Raw genomic sequence first — 22,439 nt, forward strand, 5'->3', positions numbered from 1 at the left:
ATATGAGGTTAATTATCAATGTTTAAGTCGCTCCAGGGTAAAAGATATGGTTCCAAACTAACCTTGTATCTCAGCACTTTCGTTCACAATTGGCACCTTGACCACAAGTGGTATTTCCTCCAGAATGTTGGATATGTAGGCCAGGGCCTTCCCAATCTGGTGGAACCAGGGTGCTCTCCCGTAGAAGGGGTCTTTCCTTGGGCTGTTCTGACAAGTGGGCGAATCGGTAGAGTTAGAGACACATTCTCCGTTGGGTATTTTATCCAGAGTTGGGTTATCGTCAATGGCGTTGTCGGAACCCGGAGATTCAACCTTAAAAACATTAAAATCGTTAAAAACCCAACTGTCATTAACAGATTTTTAGATTCAAATGATAAAGAACCTCGTCCGCTTTTGCGTCATCGTCTTGTTTGAGTTTCTTTGGCGAATGTTGACTCTTCTTTTTCATCAATTCCAGTTTAGTCTTGAAGTTATCAAGGGTCCAGTAGTAGAACAGACCATTCTGCTTGTCTGTCACTTTGATCAGAGGACACTTCTGGCCGTAGATGGAACATTCTAGAACAGACATATTGAAGAACATTCTACAATACATGTATTGTAGAACATTCTAGAACAGATGTATTATGGAACATTCTAGAACACATGTATTGTAGAATATTCTAGAACACATGTATTGTAGAACATTCTAGAACAAATGTATTGTAGAACATTCTAGAACATACGTATTGTAGAACATTCTAGATCGGGTGGGGTGGTAAGACCCTAAGTTGGTATCAAGTTTTAATCGAAAGACCCATACGGTCAAAGAGGGTTAATAATAACCAAAAGTGTACGATAGAGTCGAGACTAACTTCAAGCCTTTTTTCAAAGGTTTTCAAACATACATTTTTAAAATCAAATTATGGTCTCCACAAAAAAAGTTTTTCAGCTCCGATTTTTTGAACTTTGCCAGAAATATTTATATACATGCTAGATTGAATGTATATTCACCCAAATGGATCTAAGAGAACGGGCGGGCTGGGAGGGGGGGGGGGGCAATAATAAAAATGAGAGGGGAGGGTGCAACAAGAATTTCCAGAAACTTTCCTAAAAGGTTTTCTATTGCAGCTCCACTCTTATATTTTTGTACCCCCTCACTGGCCCAAAATAAGGCTTAAATTTGGGCTGCAATGAAAGGAATTTTGAGAGAATCCTCTAATTAAAGCCTACGTTTTGCATCTTTCATATTCCAATATCAAAAAAACTGCTTTTTAGCATTCTGGTTTAATGTCATTATGTCTTTCGGAATTCGACTGACTGAGTAACAATCTAGGCAACAATGGAAATTGATAATTTATTTGGCAAGCTTATATGGTCGTTAGTTCAAAAACGGGAAAAACGGGATTTTAAATTTTTTTTAAATGTGAAATATTTATTGAAAAAAAACTCGGATAAAGTTTCATTCTTGAAATTGATGAATCATAATTGTTTTCTTGTTCTCGAACAACCCAAGTGTCCATTTTCTTTAAATAATCTAATAAGAAAACGTTTGCAAACATTTTTGTAAATAATAAACAATAAACGAATTTACCCGACTGTGCCTCACTGGGCACTGAAGTGTAGAGCGACTCTGAAGCGACTCTGAGTTTGAACTCCATCTGTTTATCACATTCTCTGCTCAGCTGATTAGCTTCTGTAACTAGAGGGTCAAACTCCGCCAGAGTGTCCCGAAGCTTTCTCACTTTGTACTCTCGCCAAAACTGGATTTTTTGGAACCGTTTTTGTTAGCAATCATTAACTTTCATTTTAAATTTTTCTTCGGGAAAAAAATCGCCAATATTGCCCCTCAAATTTCAAGATTTGATGTTATTTATCAGATGTGTAATCATAATCTGGTTTATAGTCACGAACGTGTTGAAAGTTTTTAACTTTTGCCAGTAATTCGAGCCTCCAGCTGTATAATATGTTTTGTAAGATATGAGCATAATTGGGACCGAAACGTTATGGTCAAAAAGGGGGAAGGGGGGGGGGGGCAAAACTAAACAACAAGGTTTCAAACTTTCAAACAAGGCTACGAAGTGATATTTTTCGTTGTTAATAATTCTGTTTTAGATTTCTAAATTTAGAAAGGAAATTGAGAAACATTTCAAAGCGCAGATCTAGAGCTAGCTTTCTTGAATTTATTATTGCAAAAAATGGCTGTAATAAGTTTAAATCAAGCCCTCAAAATTATAGCGTTCATGCCACCCCCACCCCCCCCCCCCACCCCCAGCCCAAAAAAAGCGTTTATGCTCCTCCCCTCTCCTGACAAAGCAGTAATTGTTAACAAAAACCGTTCCTTAAACGCATCCGTCATCAATTGCAAATTCTCTTCTGTAAGTCGAGGCGAGTCGACGTCTTGATTCGACAGACTGATCGACAAACTAGACCTCGATTCTTCCTCAATTTCGTTAAGTTGAGTTTGAAGTTCAATTAATGCGTCTTCATATTGCTTTATCTCCTCCTTATATCTTTCCTCTTTCGAGTCAATTTCTTTTTTGTACATATTTTCCATAGTTTTTTGATAATTATTCAAAGATTCGTACTTTTTCATAAGTTCTTCTTTCTCGGTTTTCAGCAAATTTCTTTCGTTTTCAAGATCGCTAATTTTGTCTTTATATTTCACCAAAAGGTTTTTAACTTCTTCTCGATCGGTACTTTGAGCGCGTTCAAAAATTCGTTTCAAGTTTATCCCGCTCACATTTTTTAACTCCTCTTTCACGCTCTGCCATGTTATGCGGGTTTGAACAACTTTCGCGCCCTCTTTCGGAATATTGTTGCATTTTAGATTGGGAAATTGGAACTTGAACACGTATTTTAGCCCAATTATAAGGCGGTCTTCGTGTTTTATTTCTAATTCAGAGCCGACTCGTGATCCGTTAACGAAGCAATTTGCGCCCAGGGGGTTGAAAATTACGATAGCTTTTTCGAACATGAATTTACAATGCTGATTTTCGAGTCCTGAAATAAAAATAGCTTGACATAATTCTTACTGAATGGTTTTTAGTGATATTAAAGAGAAAAAATGCTGCTTGAGAAAATTCTTAATCATTTTTATGAATTTTTATATCTACTTTGCGAAATAACCACACTGGCGATGTTTTAATCATCTTGTGAAAAAAATTTCGCGGTTTTATCACGCCCATCGAATGAACAATTTATATTTTGGTTATTCTTTCAACCTCTAGAAAAAAATTTAAAAAATTTGGTTCTCACTATCAGGTGTTCAGAACACCAAACGTTCTTAAGCTGGCAAAATTGAAATCCTATAAAAAAGTTTTCTCGGGTGTTCTTGTTTGTCAAAGTTTCTACTCTTTATTGGGACCCACAACTGCCCTATAAAAATGCTAACTTTGGCACCAGTTGCGTCAAAGTCATCCCGGGTTGTCCTTTCTTGGCAGCCATATCCAAGAACCATATATGGTTCAATAGAGTTCCTGCAAAAAAATTTCCTGCATGTTCTTGCTATGTTTGCCAAGAAAATTATGTATCGTGTTTCAATGGATGCCAAAAAATCCACGATGGGTTTTTATGGTTGCCAAGAACGCGATGAACAAAACTCGTTTTTTACCTCAACTGGTAAAAAAAAAGTTGAAAACGTATCTATTGACATTTCAGGAGTTAATACATATTAATTGCAGGAAGATTAAAATTTCACTCTAATGGCACTTCACAAATTTTTGATCCAGAAGAGAGGCTAAAAATTTCTGAGTTTGCCATATTCGATTAGTATGTACAAAAACAAAATCTAGTTTTTGGATGACAAAATTTCACAATAGTCAATAAGAAAAACCGGTGTTGACATAAAAACCCGGGAATAATTAAAAAACTTGCTGTTTAATCTGCAATCTGGAGATTAAATTAAATTTGAGTTCGGAAATTGGATTTAGTTTTTTGTTTTATAAAAGATTTTTGATTCATATTTTTTATCAGAAAAATTGAGATCTATTTTTGCTTAAATGGTACGTAACCATGAAAGGACGAGAAGTCAATCAAGCCATAATTTTAATGTAAATTTTTAACGTAAAAGGCTTGAATTGAAGTTGAAGATGATAGTTCAACGTGATTATTTTAAAAAGTTCAACAAAAAAATCTAATATATTCAAATTTTCATGAAAAATTTCTAATGTTAAATTGAAAACAAAAAATCGATGGTTTAACATATGCAACATTCTAGTCACATGATTGAACAAGCAGTTCTGAAGAACATTAGTCGAGTTTTTGACAAAAATCAATTACACGGTTTCCGACTTTCTTATTATACACTCTATACTCAAATTAATGTTTGCAAAATTCCTTCCGCCAAATATTTTTTTTTGTTTTCGAACCATAGGTTTCAAAAAAACCTCCTCTCTCTCTCTCTATGTATGAAATATGCAACTCGCAATCAACTGAAGTTGAACTCAATAAATACTTTAACCGTTAATGTAGATTAAAAATTCAGGAGGGGCACAATTATTGATAAAAAACAGTATTTAAAACCACTGTTTGAAATTGAATTTTACTACATATTCGCTGTTGATTAGCATTGCGAGTTCATGAAAAACAAGAATAGGGAATATATTGAAATCGATTTCCGCTCTTTCACTCCGTGAAGTCAATATTAAAAAAAATTATTCTGCATAAATGGTTCAACTTTCCAGTTTTTGGAGCCTCATAATATTTATTGGCAAACCTTGTTATTTGATGCAAGATCTTGATAACTCTTGTAAAATTTGATACAACTTGCCAAGATCTTTTTAGGGAAAGCTTTCTTGGATCATCTTGGTAAGATATTGACAAGATCTTATCACAAGTCAAGTATAATTTTTGGCTTCAGTTTGTTAATATCTTGATAAATATTTGAGCATGATAAAAAAAACTTTTGAAGCCAGTAGGATAGAACAAAAAACGTTTATTTTTCAAATCAAATTTTTAAGTTCAAAAATAGTGCCAAGTGAGAAAACTTCTGGAAAATTTTCTGGCAAAAAACAAATCTGGCTTTACCCCCAATTCGTGCTATACCTTGTTTAAAGGCTTTTTAAAAACTTTTACACCTTTATACAACCTGGAGTGTCATGGTTATTTTTTTCTTGATTATCTGACCAAGATCATTTTTTTGATAGCCATGCAAAGATCTTGCAAGTTTGTAGATATTTAGATAGTTTGATCTTTTTCATAGATCTCGGCCATATTAACCATGATTTAGTAAATTTTTTATCGAGGCTATCAAATTTCATTTCACTGGACAAAGTAATTCCTGATTCTATCGTTGTTTTCGGAATAAATCAAATATGACATGGTATGACTGCTAACAATCATGCATCGGCTTGTTTGATAACTAGGAATCATCTATGACTTGACATAATTTCTAAGAACTTTGAGTCAGCGACCCGGGTTGAAGACCCTAATATCGATATTATTTAACTAATAATTGAAAAATGACAGCTGAGAACAGGCTACTGTTAATACACTGCAGACTGAAAGCCTAATGCTGCTCCGCTGCGAATTCGCAGAAACACATTTATTTACTTATTTATAATAATAATTAATAATTGTGGTTCCTGCGTAATCGCAGCGGAACAGCATTAGGCCACAGCGGCCTGTTCTCAGCTGTCCTTTTTCTTATTATTCCGCACATTTCAGACTAACCTTGCAGCATAATATTCGTATTCTGTGAACTTCCGACAATAGTACACCCTGGTTGTATACAATAAACCAATCGCTCGCTCATTTGCTCATCTTCGTGTAGGTTAACTATGATTGGCTGGCAGTTATTATTGGTCGGTTGATTGGCCAATCCGATTTGAGCTAGGAACAAAGACCGGCTCTGTTCGATTTCAGCTGTTCGTTTGATTTTGTCTTCGTAGCTGAGGTCAACTTCTTTAAGGAGTTTTTCAGAGCACGAGAGTTTTTCAAGGACTGAAGGGTCGCTTCTGGCTGTTCCTGAAACGATGGCGAGAAATTTTACCCAATGATAATTTGATATAAAAATAATGTGATGTACTGCTGTTTTTTTTTGTGAAACAAGTATTCTTCATACTTTCAAATTTTGTAATTTTTTTGTTTACAAATTTTGTATCTGGATGTTCAGTTTAACAATGGTTTGGGTAAGAATTTATGTGGTAAATAAAATAAATAAAAAAACATTGAACAGTGGATCAAAATATGGTACGTGGGGGGGGCGGGGGGGGGGGGGTCCACGTTAGCTCAAACAAGGATTTGCTGGGTTTCTGGCGTCTACCCACTTTTATAATGTATTAAGATTCAAAGTGTAAACCAGTTATAAAAGAGAGTGATTATACAAAAAGAAATTCGGTATAGAAGCTGGAAGTAATCAGCGTAAACGATTTAATTCTTTAAGTTTTGATAAAAATTCCTGAAAATTTGGAAATAGACTTCGGGCGAAGTTTATGTGCACCTCCCTCCTCCCTCCCCCCCCCCCCCCCCACGTGCGTTTTTAATTGTCTGATCATTAACGCACATCCCGACCGGGAAACCGAAAATTACCCGGAATCCAAACTAACCATGTCTTGGAGATGAGAAGGAACTTTGAGACGCAATAACAGATTGCAACCTGTGAATTTCTTCTTTCAACTCCCGAATCAATTTCTTATTCGGATCCTCGTTTATCCTCGCCTCGCAAACGATAGATTTAGCCCGTTCTGCATACCTCAAAGTAGACAGGGTTTCTTCGAAGTTGGCACTGGCCGGGCTAACAGCTGCCACCATCGTAGTTCGGGAATTTCCTCCGAGGTTCTCTTTCAAAAGCCAAGTCAGAACCGATTCTCTAAAAGTTCAACGCGTCAAATTTTCGGACGAGCGGTAGGGACGGTGATTTGTTTTCAGGTCAAGTTATGACCTAGTTTAGATTGAAATCTAGATTTGAAAACTTTAGAGAGTTATAAAGACAAGTCGGTTCTAAAGAACAATAACGATAAATCTTTACATCTGCTCACGCTAGCTCAAATTTTTTTGCCGTAGAAAATCGATAGGTTAACCGTGAAAAACATTGAATGAATTTCGTCACTTATTTTCACGAATAGTGTAATCAATTTTCACAATTAAATTTGAAACATAATTCTTCAATTAGCTTAAAACTTTACAGCTTGAATTACTTTTATAATTATTTGAGACCCAATTCAGAGATTTCTAATTTTCAAAATTATTATAAGAGGCATGGTCTTGATGTGTGCGAATTGACAAATGGTATTCATAATTGGCAATTAGTACTACGAAAGACTTTTCTGCATTTAAAACTCAATTAGGGTAACTTTAAATTCTATCTGATAGAAAGTTGTAAACCAATTGTAGAATATAGATCCTTAAACAGTTGACTATAAGCTAAAATGGCCAATAGTGACAACGAACGTTGATGAATGTGACAAACTGTTGCCACTATTTTTTAAGCTTACTCAGCAATAAGCATTGTGGATAAAAATGACGGTTAATCAAACTTATAAAGAATTTATTTTTACCCAGTGTCATGGATTTACTCACCCTAAAAACTCTAGTTTTAAACTATGGGTTAAGAAAAATTCTGAAAATTTTGAGAAATGTCACTCAATAAAATGAAACTTTTGTGGGGAATTGCAGCTTTTCAAATTTCTCTAAGAAAACAAAAATATCGATCTCCAAACCTAGCTGAACATCAAATCAAAATATTTTATATGGTATCATTTAATACGAAAAAAGTTTTGGCGAAAAAAAAATGCGAGAGCGGCAGACGTGATCCCATTAAACTTTCATTTGATCGAAAACTTAAATGAGAGCCCCTCAAAAACCTCCAATGATCAACAATAATAATTTTTTGATGAATTTATTTAGCATATTTAACAAAAAAAATAAGGCAAAAAACAATTCACTTGAAATGCTTCAAAACTTGAGTTTTTACCCTCCTTTTTTCTTTTACAATTTTGGGATAAAATAAAAAAAAGATAACTCGGTTGCAATATTGCTTTTTTATATAAAATGAATGCATGAATTACAAAGAGAATCTTGACAAATCACTAAACGAAAAAAAGAAGATTAAACATCAGCACTCTTTCACCCGTGAACATTGTCATTAGAAATTTTAAACCTATATTTACTTATTAAAGCACAGCAAAAATTTTAAATGTCAATTTGGATTTTTAATCTGAATTAAGAAAACTTACAACAAACTGTTTCCCAATTATCTCTTAACAATAATTGCTCTTAAAAACTTTTGTTTTATGTTTTAAATTAAGTTTTTGCGCTTGTTTAAATCATTCTATGCCAATATGTTTTTCATTACTGATTCCAGGACAGTCTAAAGACCCTATTGCGTGCCTCGCCTATGAAAGCAAAAACAAGTTTTGAAAAACTGTTTTTTTATTTTTGATCAATTTTTGATCCATTTGAAGAAAATTATCTGTATTTGTAATAGTACTGTCCTGTTATAAGTGAACATAATCAAGCTTATGTTCATAGTTTTCCAAGTAGATCAGAAGACCTACAGAAAAAGCCTAAACTATACTGCAATTATTTCTGAGCGCAAATATTTTTTAATTATCTGCAATTTTGTGTTGAAATTTCAGAGAAACTTTTAAATTAACTTTTTAAATTAAAATTGAGAGCACAAATACGAAACATAGTAACGCAAAGTAACTCATAAATAGTAAAATATTTCCAACCTTAATTGATTTGGTGTTCAAAAAAATTTAAGAGCTTTGCTTATACAACGAATAACAAACAACTGGAGGAGAGTCAAGAAAATTAAAAATCATCGGAATCTGTTATAACCCGAATGAGATAAAAAGAAAAGGAAAAGAAGCAAATATCGACAACTAAAAAAAGTTAGTTAAAACGCAAATTGTACTCCAATAACAAAACATCCACTAAGACATAATATCAATGAACAAGTTGATTTTTGGATTACAGGGAATTGGATGGGAATTCTCAATAATTTTTTCAGATAAGATTAATATCATAAACTTTCAGAAATTTGCTGTAAACTGATTGCATTGGTTAAAATAATGCATCCACCCCTAAATTAGAAGCTTTTGGGACCTCCAGCATTTTACAACTACATAAAGAATAAAAAACAGACAAAAACATCAAAATAAAAAAAAATGAGCATCGAAGCCGCTGGCATTTTCAATTAGTTTTTTAACCGCAATTGCCTTCTTCTTTTTAACAAAATGAACAGTTATATTGAAACGATTACGTTTTTAAGATAGCCATTAACCTCAACAGTTATAAACGGAAGTCAATAAATACATTAATTTATGCATCGATGGGAAAACAAAAATTATTTCTATACATACGTAATCTATAGGACATCAAAATAGGTCTTACGACTATGAAAACATCAACAAATACAGGCAGAGACCACAAATTCAGTAGAAAAAAGCAACAAGTGTCAAAGCCATTAAAACCATAAGCTTTTCTCTGAAGACTTATCCATTGAAGGTCCCTTCGGAGCCAATAGTAGCTATCCATATAAGGATAATGTGATAAGATTTCAAAGCATAACCGAAATAATGAAAAAATATTTTCTTAAAAATTCAAAAAAATATTCAAAAGTTAGAAAAATTGATACCATTGATAGGTTCACTTAATGCTCATTAGGAAACCTTTTGCACTTTTAATCAACGAGTGTATGCGAAAAGACTACAAAATTTAAAATCTCAAAAAGAAAATCAAAATTTCATCTATTATTACGATAATTCAAAGTCGAAGCAAAAAAACATAAGGGATTCCTTGAAAACGATTTTTTTTTCAAGGAATGCATTATTTGACTGTAATTAAGGTTTTTCATTAACGGAACCTCGATATAAAACGTGACTAGTCTCTATGTGACATAAGAAAAAAATATGAAAAACTTTCTATAAAACAGCTCTCAAATAGAATTCGATTTTTTTTAGTAAACTTCTCTATGAAACCAGAATTAAAATTTTTTTATCGCCTTTCGTCTAATAGGAACACAAAATTGATTTTTTTTTGTGCGTGAAATGTAATTTTGAATTATTATTTCTATAGAAAATATCTTAATTTGAAGAAAAATTACACTAAAAGTGAACAAGGAAAATCTCACACAAAAGTCTCATGTTCACACAAAATTTCAACCCTCGATAACTCCTCGTAAAAAATGAAATTCAAAAAACTCTTTTTTATTTCGAATTCTACGCTGGACGAGCTTTTTAATGATACCACTCACATTTCTCAACGATGAATATATTGATCGGCCAAAATTGATTGAACAAAAAACCCATTTGAGAATACAGTTCCTCCCACCCCCCCCCCCCCCGAGATGGAGTCGGAACGATGAGTGTAGAGTAGAGAAAAATGAGGTCGACTATTTGACTTCGAACTCAAACTTTGATTCTGCAAATGACACCAGTTTTTTTAACAAGACGAATATCTAATGTTGACTGTATATTCTAACTTTTGACTATTTTGGTTTTTTTAAGTCAATAGTTGGTTCTCTTAGTTTTAAAAAAGTTAAAAGGAAACAAACCGATAAGGTATGAAATCAGCAGCACTTTTGCTGTTTCTATGACTCGCTTTCGTCTTCGTAGTACTCTCGGCTAATCCTGAAATAATTTTGCCCAAAGTGGTCAGTGACTTGTTAATATTTGACCCTTCTTTCAATCGCTCTTTCTGATTGGAGACATTGGCCCTTTCACTGCCGGCTAAATCGACCAATGAGATTTTGCTTTGAGTCTCAACGCCGCCTTTTGATTGGCTGAGGATGATACTGAAGATTGCATGGCTCCGGCTGCTGACTTCGTTCATGTTGGTCGAGGCTACTGTTCTCGCCTGAAAATAGCAAACAATTTATCTTGGTAGAATAAGACCGGTGCTAGGAATATTGCCCGACAGGGGGGGGGGGGGGTTAGTTAGCCGACAAGGAAAACTGAGAAATTTTGTTGACGCTTTATTCTGATTTGTCGAAAAATGGATTGGTCAAAATATGACTAGTTTGTTCAGTCATTACAATTGGTATGCGGTCGGGTTGTGGGCTTAAAATTCTAATTGTTTGGTTGTCGGCTAAACTGTCGGACAATTCGGCGTTGGTCACTCAAGAGCACTCTAATCGATATTTTCGAAAGGAGGGCTTATAACCACCAGTGTCACTTAACCGATATCAACTGATGTATTTGATAAATTGTCACTGATAAATTTTTCTCACAAAACTCGCCAAAATCTGGCCTTACTTGGCTAACATTTGATAACACAGTTTGGTTATAAATGTTCGGCTACAAATGTTTGGTTAAAAGTTTTTTAAAATAGTCTCAGATTAAACTCTATAATTCTAAAGCCGTAACAATGATACTTGTAAAAACCGGTAATTTGTTCTCGAATGTAATTTGTTTACAGCAGAGGGGGGGGGGTACGAAATAGTTCCGAATTGTTTTTGTTTGCGCTAACTTTATTTCCATCGTCGATCAGCTTTTCAACTCCCTCGTGTGACGTCACAACTAGCTTGCTGAGATCCTCAACATATGGGCCATATACTGGGTGCTCTCGCACCTGAAAATAAAAAAAAAATATGAAGAACAACTGGGCGGATCAAAATATGCATTCGCACGTTTTGTTCCAAACCGTCATTTGCCAATCAACTTATACGAATTTGAAAACAAAAATCTGATAAACCCAGACGCATATCTATAATTGTTCGTTTCAACGTAGTTTTCCTCCTTTTACACGAGTGGGTCGACAAATCACAGTATAATTCTCTCAAAATCCCTCTCTCATTGGTACTTGCATCCATTGTTGCCTAAGTGACATCAAGTGTTTAAAAAAATAACAATTATTTTTTTTGTCATAGTGACAGTTTCGGCATTCTCACAACTTTAATATTTGCCCCTAAAAAATGACATCACATGAGAACAACAGTAAACAGGCAAATATCATTATAAAAACCTTTTCTCTGTCGGAATTGACAGAAAAGTATAGCTTGGCGTCTCTTAAATAGAACTTAATTTAAACAAAAAAACAAGTGAATAATAACATTCAGTGAACCATTTCATATCGTTCAGACACGTGGCCAATGTCCTATGAATGAGACACGTTCATTTATCTAAAATGTACCACTAATTTAGATTCAATTTTAGCGGCAGGCGTGAAAAACTGAATCTTTTTTTTGAAAACTGAAAACTGAAAAAAAAACGTGAAAACTGAAAACTGAAAAAAAATCTTTTTTTGTCTAATAGAAGTTGTCATGATCAAAGTGGCTACCTGTTCTAATCTTTTAAACCGGAATAGCGCTCCTCTTTTCTGGAATATTTATATTTTTATGGTAAATGTCCGAGAAACATTTCAAAAAATTCAGCAATACCAAAATTCAGCAATACCAAAGAGTTCAACTGACTGTTCATAATATTAGTGTTAAACTTGCTTCCTCTTAAAAATGGATTTGCCAAGCATGCAGCAGGATCATTTATTGCAGTTGATTTTAAGAAGAATGAAAATTTCTAACAATGTTGAGATTCGTATGAAAACACACAAGATTCATTGGCAGCAAAAATCAACTGCATCAAACATCTTTTTACGTCCCAGGTTCCGACCTTGACTTATGAAAAAACTCAAACATTCTATGGGGTAGTCATTTGTGACCAAATTACACAGTCGAGAACTCTGATAAGGTCGAAGAAAGTATTTTCTTGAGTCGTGTAAACGTCTTTCCACGGGCATCTTGGGTTAAGCACGGTATTTTCTTAGACATTTTGGGTCGAACTTGGTCCTTTCATGGGCGGACAAATAGCCCAGCCAAAGAAAATTTATCGGTTTTTTCTTGGCTCGAGCAAAAGTTTTCTCATAAGACTGTTGTACATAAATAAAAGCAACGGTACACAAAATTGCATCATTGCAGTCCAACGTAAAACACACTTCCAAAGCTGCCAAAAGACTTAAGAACTTTTGCGAATCTAACTTTTGCGCTTCTTAAGATAAAGCATTTATCGCAGCAGGACCATGCTGCCACAATTATTGATGGAAGGGAACTAGGTAGCCTAATTGTAGTGGTCTTCTTTTCTTTAGTCATGATGAAAATGTGGCGATATTTAGCAGTTGTTTTCCTTTTCAAAATTACGATTTATCCTTTGAAAAAAATACAGTGCAGATTTTTGGTATATTGCTGGATCATCTGAATCGCACAAGATGAAACCGTATGTATAGTGACTACAATATAATTAAAAGTGAGCAATTAAATTCCACGCAAAATTTTCGAAGCAAAAATGCAAACTCGTGAAAAAAAATTTGCTCGACTCAAGATTTGACAATAGTTCCACCCACTTTTATAACTCATTGATTTGAGTCGAACAAAAGTCCGGAAGCCAAATTCTTTGGTCAAAATAAAGAGGTAACGTCCAGAAGCGAAAAATTGGCTTAAAGTTGACATGACAGTTAAAGTCGAGCGAAAGTCTTTTCAAAAGCAATTTGAGTCGGTCGAGCATAGTCTTTTCATGCCAATTTTGGGCACGGTCTTTTCATAAGTCTTTACAAGTCGAGGCCGAAGCCAGGGATGTGTGTGCATGCATGCTTGTACTGGAATTTCAAAACTTTAGCAATTGAGCTCACTGACCTTCAAATAGTTTTTGTTGTTCGGATTTAGAAGATCTCGCACTTTCTCGTTGTAAATCTCCAAATAGCTCACTTCCACTGACGTCTTATCGCCCCCTCCCCCTCCCCCTCCAACACCCTCTCCGCCCACCAACCCACTCGGCACCTGAAGGTCCTTCAGCCGCGTGAACAAGTCTTCGGTGAGTCGAGGTATGATTCCCCGTGAGTGGAAGTCGCGACCCCCCATCATTGTAAAGCTTTTCCCAGATGAAGTCTGTCCGTATGCAAGGATACACACGTTGTACCCACTGAGGGCGTGGCTTAGCATTGGTTGCCCTTGAATTTAAAAATAGCCAATTTTTACATGTTTTTTAGATAAATAGAACTTTCCTCCCGCACCCCAGTACATTAAGAACTTCGATAATTAAAATTTTACTTTTTTATATAGTAGTATACCTAAATTGTAATAGTTCTGGCTCAGATTAGAATGTTCAATATGGTAATTAAAACAAAACGGGCTGAAGTTGACTCAAACGGTCCGAAGCTGATTATATTACCAGGTGCCTCCCAAATTAAAAAGGAGAAAAAAGCGCTTTTATGAATTTTGAGTTTCAAAGAATAGATTTAATCAACGCTCGTTGCGACAACAATTGCATAACTTACCGATGAAATAATTACAAAAATCTTAATTAGTGGCGAGACGCTACTTTGATATTAGATTTTCTCGCTACTATTAATTTAAGAATAGTGGCGAAAAAAGAGCGGCGAAAAGTCTAATCAGTTAAATGGATTGGTTATGCAACTGTTGTAATCGCAGCATACAAAATACTAAAATGTTGCTATCGCGTTCTCGGAGTTAATAAACTACCCTTGTCAAGACCAGATGGTTATCTTGTATGAATCTGGAAGAATAACAGGCTATATGACAGACAATGGAGACGGTTGTAACTTACAGAAAACCGTTTCTAAGTACCACTTCAACAAACTTTTCATTTACAAAAGCTGGTCAAAGGGAAAAAGAGATTGAAACTGAACACTTTTGCACAATTTTCATCTAAATTCTTGTTCCATAGCTTAAGGAAAATACTTTCAGTGACGATTCATATTCGAGAGTTTTTGTGGAAATAAATAATTGAATAAATACTTCAAATTGTGTAACTTGAAATTTTTTTATTAAAAGCTAGTAAATGTGCTGTCGAAATCGCGTACGATCTTTCTTGATTCAACTCTTTTGCCTTGCAATCACATTGCTTCTTCTGCTTAATTAATTTTTCTCAAAAATCAACCTTAATTAGGCTAAACAATTGAAGAATGCTAATTTTAACAGTTGTTAACACCTTTTTAATCTGTTCAGAAGTGTTTGGAGTTTTATGTCTAATTTCCTGGGCTGATTAAAACAAAAGCAAGCCATTAAGAAACCTCAAACTAGCAACAAATTTGTTCCTAATTTGTAATTTAACCGTTTCCTTCAATTTTGCACAATGTAAACCGAGAAAATTTTTTAAAAATCAAGAAAAAAAACAGTCGAAAAAATTTTGAAAAAAGAAAAATTTTGAAAGATGGAGTTATTTTCTGATGACTTAGATTAACATTTTTTAAATTCTTTTTCTCCTGTTTTCTTTTGTGGATGCCCAAAATAAGATGTCATTCAAATATTGCAACTTTTTGCTTTTTTTCCCGAGTTCCTTAGGACCCCACGACGCTTTCTGCGTGTTTTTGTGCCGTATGAAATAATTGAAAAATATGTATCTTGTACGAATCTGGCAGACAAAATTGTGACAATCTTGTGAGAAACTGACAAAAACTGGATATCTTGTAAGAGTCTGTCAGTAAAAACTGAAAATTCATATAAGATAACCATCCATTATAGACTAGGGTACTACGCTTGGTCTCCGGTTTTGTTAACTTTTCTCCACGTGATAATATTCATTCAGGCTTGCTATCTGATTAGTCAATAATTTTTTCTAGAGTTTTCTTTTTAAAACGTTTCGAAATCTTGCTAAAATTTAAGATTGACCAGGTCTGTTACTTGCAAAATTGTTTTTTCTTTCAAAACAAAAAGCTCGTTGCGAAATCTTTACTTGAATTTGAGAGGAACTTCTGGTAGTCAGTAGTTACGCTTTATCGAGATACCACTGTAACAAACCAAACAATCGAAAAATCAGATTTGAATGAGAATATTGGGTTCGAATTGGATTCAGCTAGGAGAGAAACCGTTAAATTTGTGAATAAAAAATATTTTATATTGATTAGAACTTCAAAAACAATAAGAGAAATCATTTTTTTTCAACTTGAAATTTATGATTTTTGGAGAAAACAAAAACTGTTTATTAAGGGAAGTAGGAGGAGAAACGTTTAGTGAGATGAAATAATAAATCTTTTCCGTACTTTTCAAATTAAAATGTTAAATCGAACTTAGTCTTAAGAACAAAGAAACGATACAAAAAAAATTTCAGGAAGAAAAAACGAAAACCATATTTCAAAATAATTCAAAATTATGTTTCAAAATCATATATTTCGAAACATTGGAGTTTTTAATTCCAACCGTCGTTACGAATTTTTCAACCAAATAAAGCTTCGCAAATGTTCATTTGGTCTTTTGAATTAGTTTTTCCTCCAAAAATTAATTGCATTAATGAATGATGATATGCAACTGCTTAACTTTTCAATGGACATTTGCAATCACCGTGTCAGATTTGCGGTTTCTGTTAATCGAGCAATCTTCTCACTCAACTTGACCCAAACTTAATACTACAAAAATCTGAAAGTAGCGTAACACCAATTTTGGATTAGATTAATTTTTCTGCCATTTTTTCCTGCCAATGTTGCTATGTAAAGATTGCCGAAAAAAAATAAGAAAAAAGTAATTTAAACGACTTGAAGACTGAGTAATTAAAACTGGGTAATTAAACAAATGAAATGATTACTGTTATAACTATGTAACGCTTAACCAACAATTCGATTAAGTTAAAGCCCAATTGACTTGAATTCAAATTTACAACATTTTCCCGTTTTTAAAATCTATGACTCGGTTTGTTTCCGCTTAGTTTCATTTGATTAAAACCGCTTAGTTTCATTTGATTAAAAACTCGGCTACTCAAAATTAGCTTTTTCAAGAAAAAATAATATCAAATATAAACTCCTGAGTGATTAGCGTCTGGTAAATCTTGTATAAACGTATGGCAGTTATTTACTTTTTTATTCGGAAAATTTTACAAATTTGCTTCTCTTTTTTTACATAATTTTTCTTGTCCTATATCAACTTACCAATTGAAGTATAGATTGAGGTCTGCATCGCCTCGGCTGTAGAGTGAAACCCATTTTGCCCCTCCACACCTTCATTCAACCCGGCTAAGTCATGAAGCAGGTTGTTTGAAAACACGTAATCAAACGAGAACTGTTTCTGGGTCAAAGTCTTCGGGTTCGTCAGAGCTACCTGTCGGCTGTTTAGGGCTGATACGACTACACTGCACGACTTGCCCGTTTCGATTGTGTTTAGAGGGCGAACCCTTACAGCTACTGTCAGTGTTGAAGAAGTAGATGACGTCATTGATGACGTAGTTGATTGATGATGTCTGGGTTTGCAGGGGCTGGTCGGTGTGAAGGCCATTTTTGGGTCTGGATTTCAAATTTGGTCAGCCTCAGCAATCAATAGAATATTAAAAGTCCTGTTTAATTGTTGAACCATTTTGTTTATTTAATAAGTTCACAATATGGTTCGAAATTAAGGGACGATAAAAAAGATTTTTTGAAATCTGCTGGTTGAAGTTGACAATTTAGGTCCCGATTATTAAATTAGACTTTTTGACATGTTCTATAACTTTATAAATGGCAAAATATGACATTGCTTAACATCCATAAATTATACCAAAAATGGCGAAATTGTTTGTAAAGTGTCCTGTGTGAACGAAAATTGCCTGTTCGGGTTAAAATTGGGGTCTTCGAAATTTGAAATAAAAGGTTTTAACTTCTTCCTTGAGCTGAGCGATACATGAGAAATTTTGTTTTGATTGAATTATGCATCTAGTAAAATCAGATTATAGGGAATGAAGTCTTTAGGAAAAACGAAATTCGGCATATCCGCTGATCGGCGTGAACAAATTTTCAGACGCAAGACTTTTATAACTAGTTATCAGGTGAGTTATCATAACTATAATGACAGTTTATAACTAGTTCTGTTCGTTTATTGAGTTTTCACTTATGTTATATAATAAGGAATATTCCACGCAGAATGAAAAAATAAGGATGAGGAGGCGGTTTTTCCTGTTTCTTCGGAGCTGCTTGCTCTTAATTCGAAAATAAGGAGCTAGAAAATTCTACATTAATGAATAAACCAATCGAAATTGAATATCTCTGATAATGTAAACCATAAACAACAATTTTTAAGTGTGAACAGAAGTACTTTTTGTTACTACTACTTTTCGATATTAAACTATAACGAATTTAACAGGTTATAACGAATTATAACGAAACCGTTATAATGAATTTTAACTAAATACAAAATCTGAAAATAAATATTTAACATTACTTAATTAATAACAAATTTACGATAATTTCAAGAAAAGCTGTTTCTCATTCAAAGAATATTCTAAAACTATACAGCAAGATAATCTATAAAAACAACGGATAAATTAAGAATTCGTAACACAAGCTTATATCACTTCAAAGAATTAAGATAAAAGGTTATCCGAATTATAGATCTGAAATGGTTTTATTATTTTTTTTTGTAAAATGGTTTTTTAATGAATGGCACAAAATTAAACGGGAGCTATTCAATTAAATTCAATTTACGGAAATTCAGAGCTGAGGAGCAAAAATTAGCCCGAGCTTTGCAAACTGTAATTAACAAATTAATTTTTGCAAGCATAAATTGTCGCCCTGTAGACACCAAATCGCAATAATAAATCGAACGGGAATAAAAATAAAGCAACAATGCTATTTGATTAACTTTTTTGTCGTTTTCCATAGGAAAAAAAAACAAAAAAAATCGAAATTTAAGTTTTGGTCTAATCGGATAAATTCAAATTCGAACACTTCTGTAAATAATTCTTCAATTTCGATGGCAGCGAAGATTTGCTGAATTTTAGCTATCGTAATCGTATATTTGTTTGCTCCTTATAATAAGTTCCCAGTAAACAACAAATTCGGGAGCTGAAACAATAAAAAGCCTTCAGTTAACACATTTTTAAGAAAAAAAAAAGTCGAACAAATTTACGCAAATCAACTGAGACGTATATTGTAATTGTATTATTTATGTATATCAGTTTTAGTAGCCGTAAAAATTTCAAGCAAATAATGGTTGTTGTTTTCTGAACTTAATTCGGGGAAACGACAAAAAGGCAAGCTTCGATTTTTTCGCTTTTTATAAGCAAGCGAGAAAATATTAACAACACAAAATTCGCATTTTTAGTTCGACACAAAACCGAAGTTGAATACATTAACTCGCGGATGAGAAATCATTATTTAAAGCAGTTTTTAATTAAATGTTTTCCATAATCATTAAAAATTGTTTTATTGTCTCTTTTCCACGACGCTTTTCAGGAAATTGTTTATTTTTTTTTGGGGGGGGGGGGGGGGGGACCTTGAAGCTGAAATTGAAAAGCGAACTGTGAACACGTTTTAAACAGAAAATATGAATCTAACTTAAACGTCTAAAAAGCATAATGCTCTCTTAGAAGAAGTTTTTGGTGAGCTTTAAGACAATTGGGCGCCATTAATTTAATTAAATTTATTCATAATTCTGAGCCGAGAATTCATCAACCTAAAAACTGGTGGCTCAATTTAAATTTTAGCCATATAAACAGTTACCGCTAAAAATCACATTTAAAGTTCTAAAATAAGATTTCATGCCAAAAAATTGATTGAAGAAAAAATTGTTGAAAACTAAAAAATGGCTATATTAAAATTAAATATATATCTTATCATTGAAATAGAGTTAGTTATAGTCACCCCAAGTTATTGTCATATCGTGTTTAGAGAAATGACGCTAAAAGTAGTCACAGATGAATAAATATACTTCCTGTTCTAGACAAAACAAACAATTGCTTGTCAAAAACAGACGGAAAATAAGTTCAAAACAAAATTAAGTTCAAAAATAATCAGTCTCTGATAAAAGTCACGTGATTTCCTAGAAAAATCCTCAAATTAATCACTTGTCTGGTTTTGTTTGTTCCTGCTCTTCGACGAAACAAAAGTATAAACAAAAACAAAACAGGGGGAAAAACCTATTTTTAGGCAGTAAGTTTAAATTTACACCCCCCCCCCTTTAAACCCAAAGTAGTTTAAAAAGGTTGAATAAAAATCTTTTCAATGAATTTAAAGGTTTTTCAAATGTTTTTTCCGTGCCTGCTTTCAGATTGTATAGCGTTGTTTGTGTTATTATTCTTTACATTGTTTTCATTATGGTGTGCGTGGGTGTACTTGTAAAGTATTGATTTCCCCTCTGGGAAAATATGTCTGAAAAAGGAAGCAGGAAATAGGGATAAATCCCAATATTTCCCATCGAATCAAATCCTTTTCAACAACGTGAAAATGTTACCTTTTGTTTTGAAAAACAAAAGCGCCATGATCAAACTAGAATGCGTCAAAAACTGAAATGTTTCAGAAATCAGGCATTATACTTTTTATTTTTAACTGACGTTTTTCTATTTTATTTCGGTTCAATTAACAAATAAAATTTTCATAAAAATTGGGGAACAAAAATAGAATTCTCTTCTGCGAAGCGGAAAAAATGCGAATAAAAATAGATAGAACAAAATAATTGTTTTCAACATATTTTGCCGTGACGAAATCCTTGCTATGAAGTCACTTATCAAAAATCTGTCTGCGTTTTTTTTTCATGTTATTTTTAGACATTTTAAGGTGAAGAAAATCCATTTTGCGATTTTTAAATCACACCAAAAAGATGCATTTGTAAAAAAAAATGGGTAAAAAGCCATCGACGGGCTAAAAGAGTATTAACAAGTGGGTAAAATTTTGCCCAAAAAAAGTCTCAAAAATGGGAAGCACGTAATGTTTACATGGAAAACAAGCGTGGGGAATGAAATCAAATTATCGCACGTTGAGGTATATAGTTCCTCCGGTCGCAGTTTCGAGACCCAACTTGGTTGTAACGAGGGAAAGATATGGGGAGAGAGAAACATGATACGGTTTTGCCATTTAGGCAGGTTATTTATTTTTCGACACCACCCGGCCGAAAGTCGGTTTAGCCAAACGCATGACAAGAATATAATTTTCTTAAATTCTCTTCAAATTTTAGTACTAACTAGTTCTTGCTTATTAAATAATGGTTGTCGACTTCGGGAAAGATGCGGATGTTTTTACGATTGAAAAAGTAAAACAACTGCAATCAACACCATTTTTCCCAAGTTTTCAAATTCCAGAAAATTTATTTTCAAAATTTATATTGTTGTATAAAAATATGTTTGTATGTTTAAAATGTCAAAATTTTGCTTTCCAAGGAAAAAAATGTTACAATTGCTGAAAAAAATAACAATAATAATCGGAAAAAATTAATTTAGGATAACCCAAAACCCAAATTGAACTCAAGTATCAATTAAATTGAAGTGAGAACCTGAAATTTAGTACTTCGTTTACAAAATTATAAATTTAGTTTTCTAAATTTAACGAAGTTTCGTCTCAGTAGACACTTGACCTCTTTTAGGCTAATTTAACCCCTCTTTCGCAGCAAATACATGTAATTCCTGTACGCCTACCTTTAACTGGTATTATTTTCCACCGGGGACGGGCTTTATACAGTGGGTCTGAATTTTGGTCAACCCTTTTTCCAGACGCGGAATGAACAGACTAAGGAATTAAAGAGGGATGTTTGGTGCGGTTGGAGAGAGGAAAAAGAGGAAAATTAAGAAGAACTAGGAATGACATTTATGCATCGGAAAAAGGGGGAGTTAACGTAGGAAAACGGAAACAGGGTCAGAAAGAGGCTGCATTATTGGCATTATTTAAAGGAAAAACGCATCTTTTCGATTCAAAATAGAGATATTAATGAATTTACTTCCAAAACAGACCACAAAAGAAAAAATTATTGTTAATATTAAGAGCGTCGATTCCGTTCGCTAATATCTTGCGCCGAAATTCTGACTAAACTAACTGTTTTCTAAAATCCACTTCTCTGATAAATTGCAGTTATCTACAAGGCACGTTAGCTATTGCGCCATTTTTGAAAGGAAAAAAGAAATTTTTTCGAGGAAAAAAAACAAAAACTTTTTGTATAAGTTTTGTGTGAATCAAAAAGCCCTCATTTCTGAGATTGATTTTTTTTCGCTAGCAGATTTTTCAGGGTTTGTTATGAAAATTTACTGTAAATCAAAATAAGCGTGGGATGATTTTTGGGTATTTGTTGGTTGGAAAATCAACAAAGGAAAAAGATTTGATTATTTATCAATTGTTTGGTCTGATTTACTTTTTGTTAAGCCGTCAACATAAAAACAAGTTCATCTTCTGATAAGAATTGCTGGCTATTTCAAACAACCTAACCAATACCACAAGTTAAATTAGCCGAAATTAATTTAAGCAGAAATTCATCTAACTCGCATAAATTTCAGAAAGTTAGGTACCATGAACAATTTTTTTTAACCATATTTAATTTTAATGCCCAAAAAATTAGCATCTAAATTTCATTTCCAACAAAAAAAAGCTAATTATAGATAAAACGGCTGGAAGTTTTGTCGGCTAAAAACCCAAACTATTTGAAAATTTACCCTTTTTTGCCATTTGAAGGCGAATTTAAACTTCACACACAAAACAGGACTTATCTACTCTCAACGCGGATTATTTTGTTCATTGATTTCAATTCTTTTCAGCGATTACAATTGACCAATTGTTCTTTTTTTCCTATTTTTCATCAGCTGAGCAACAGCGAAAACACGTGAATGAATATTCATGCATAAACGACC

The 22,439-nt window shown here is 33.5% G+C and overlaps 1 protein-coding gene across 1 annotated transcript in view; it reads right to left on the bottom strand.

The window, feature by feature from the left end:
• The window catches only part of LOC142351930 (kinesin-like protein unc-104), a 32,282-nt gene extending 14,215 nt beyond the window's left edge, over positions 1-18,067 (bottom strand). Inside the window, exons 1-10 of the mRNA XM_075404195.1 lie at positions 16,792-18,067; positions 13,547-13,860; positions 11,392-11,493; positions 10,478-10,779; positions 6,525-6,787; positions 5,650-5,943; positions 2,315-2,979; positions 1,571-1,736; positions 383-555; positions 63-312 (exon numbers count right to left, since the gene is read on the bottom strand). Of these exons, the coding sequence (XP_075260310.1) occupies positions 63-312; positions 383-555; positions 1,571-1,736; positions 2,315-2,979; positions 5,650-5,943; positions 6,525-6,787; positions 10,478-10,779; positions 11,392-11,493; positions 13,547-13,860; positions 16,792-17,134 (2,872 nt within the window). The 5' untranslated portion in view covers positions 17,135-18,067. The remainder of the gene's footprint in view (positions 1-62; positions 313-382; positions 556-1,570; positions 1,737-2,314; positions 2,980-5,649; positions 5,944-6,524; positions 6,788-10,477; positions 10,780-11,391; positions 11,494-13,546; positions 13,861-16,791) is intronic.
• Between the last annotated feature and the right edge of the window lie 4,372 nt (positions 18,068-22,439).

Source organism: Convolutriloba macropyga, chromosome 13, assembly GCF_964194025.1.
Source record: "Convolutriloba macropyga chromosome 13, txConMacr16.3, whole genome shotgun sequence".
NCBI classification, from domain to species: Eukaryota; Metazoa; Xenacoelomorpha; order Acoela; family Convolutidae; genus Convolutriloba; species Convolutriloba macropyga.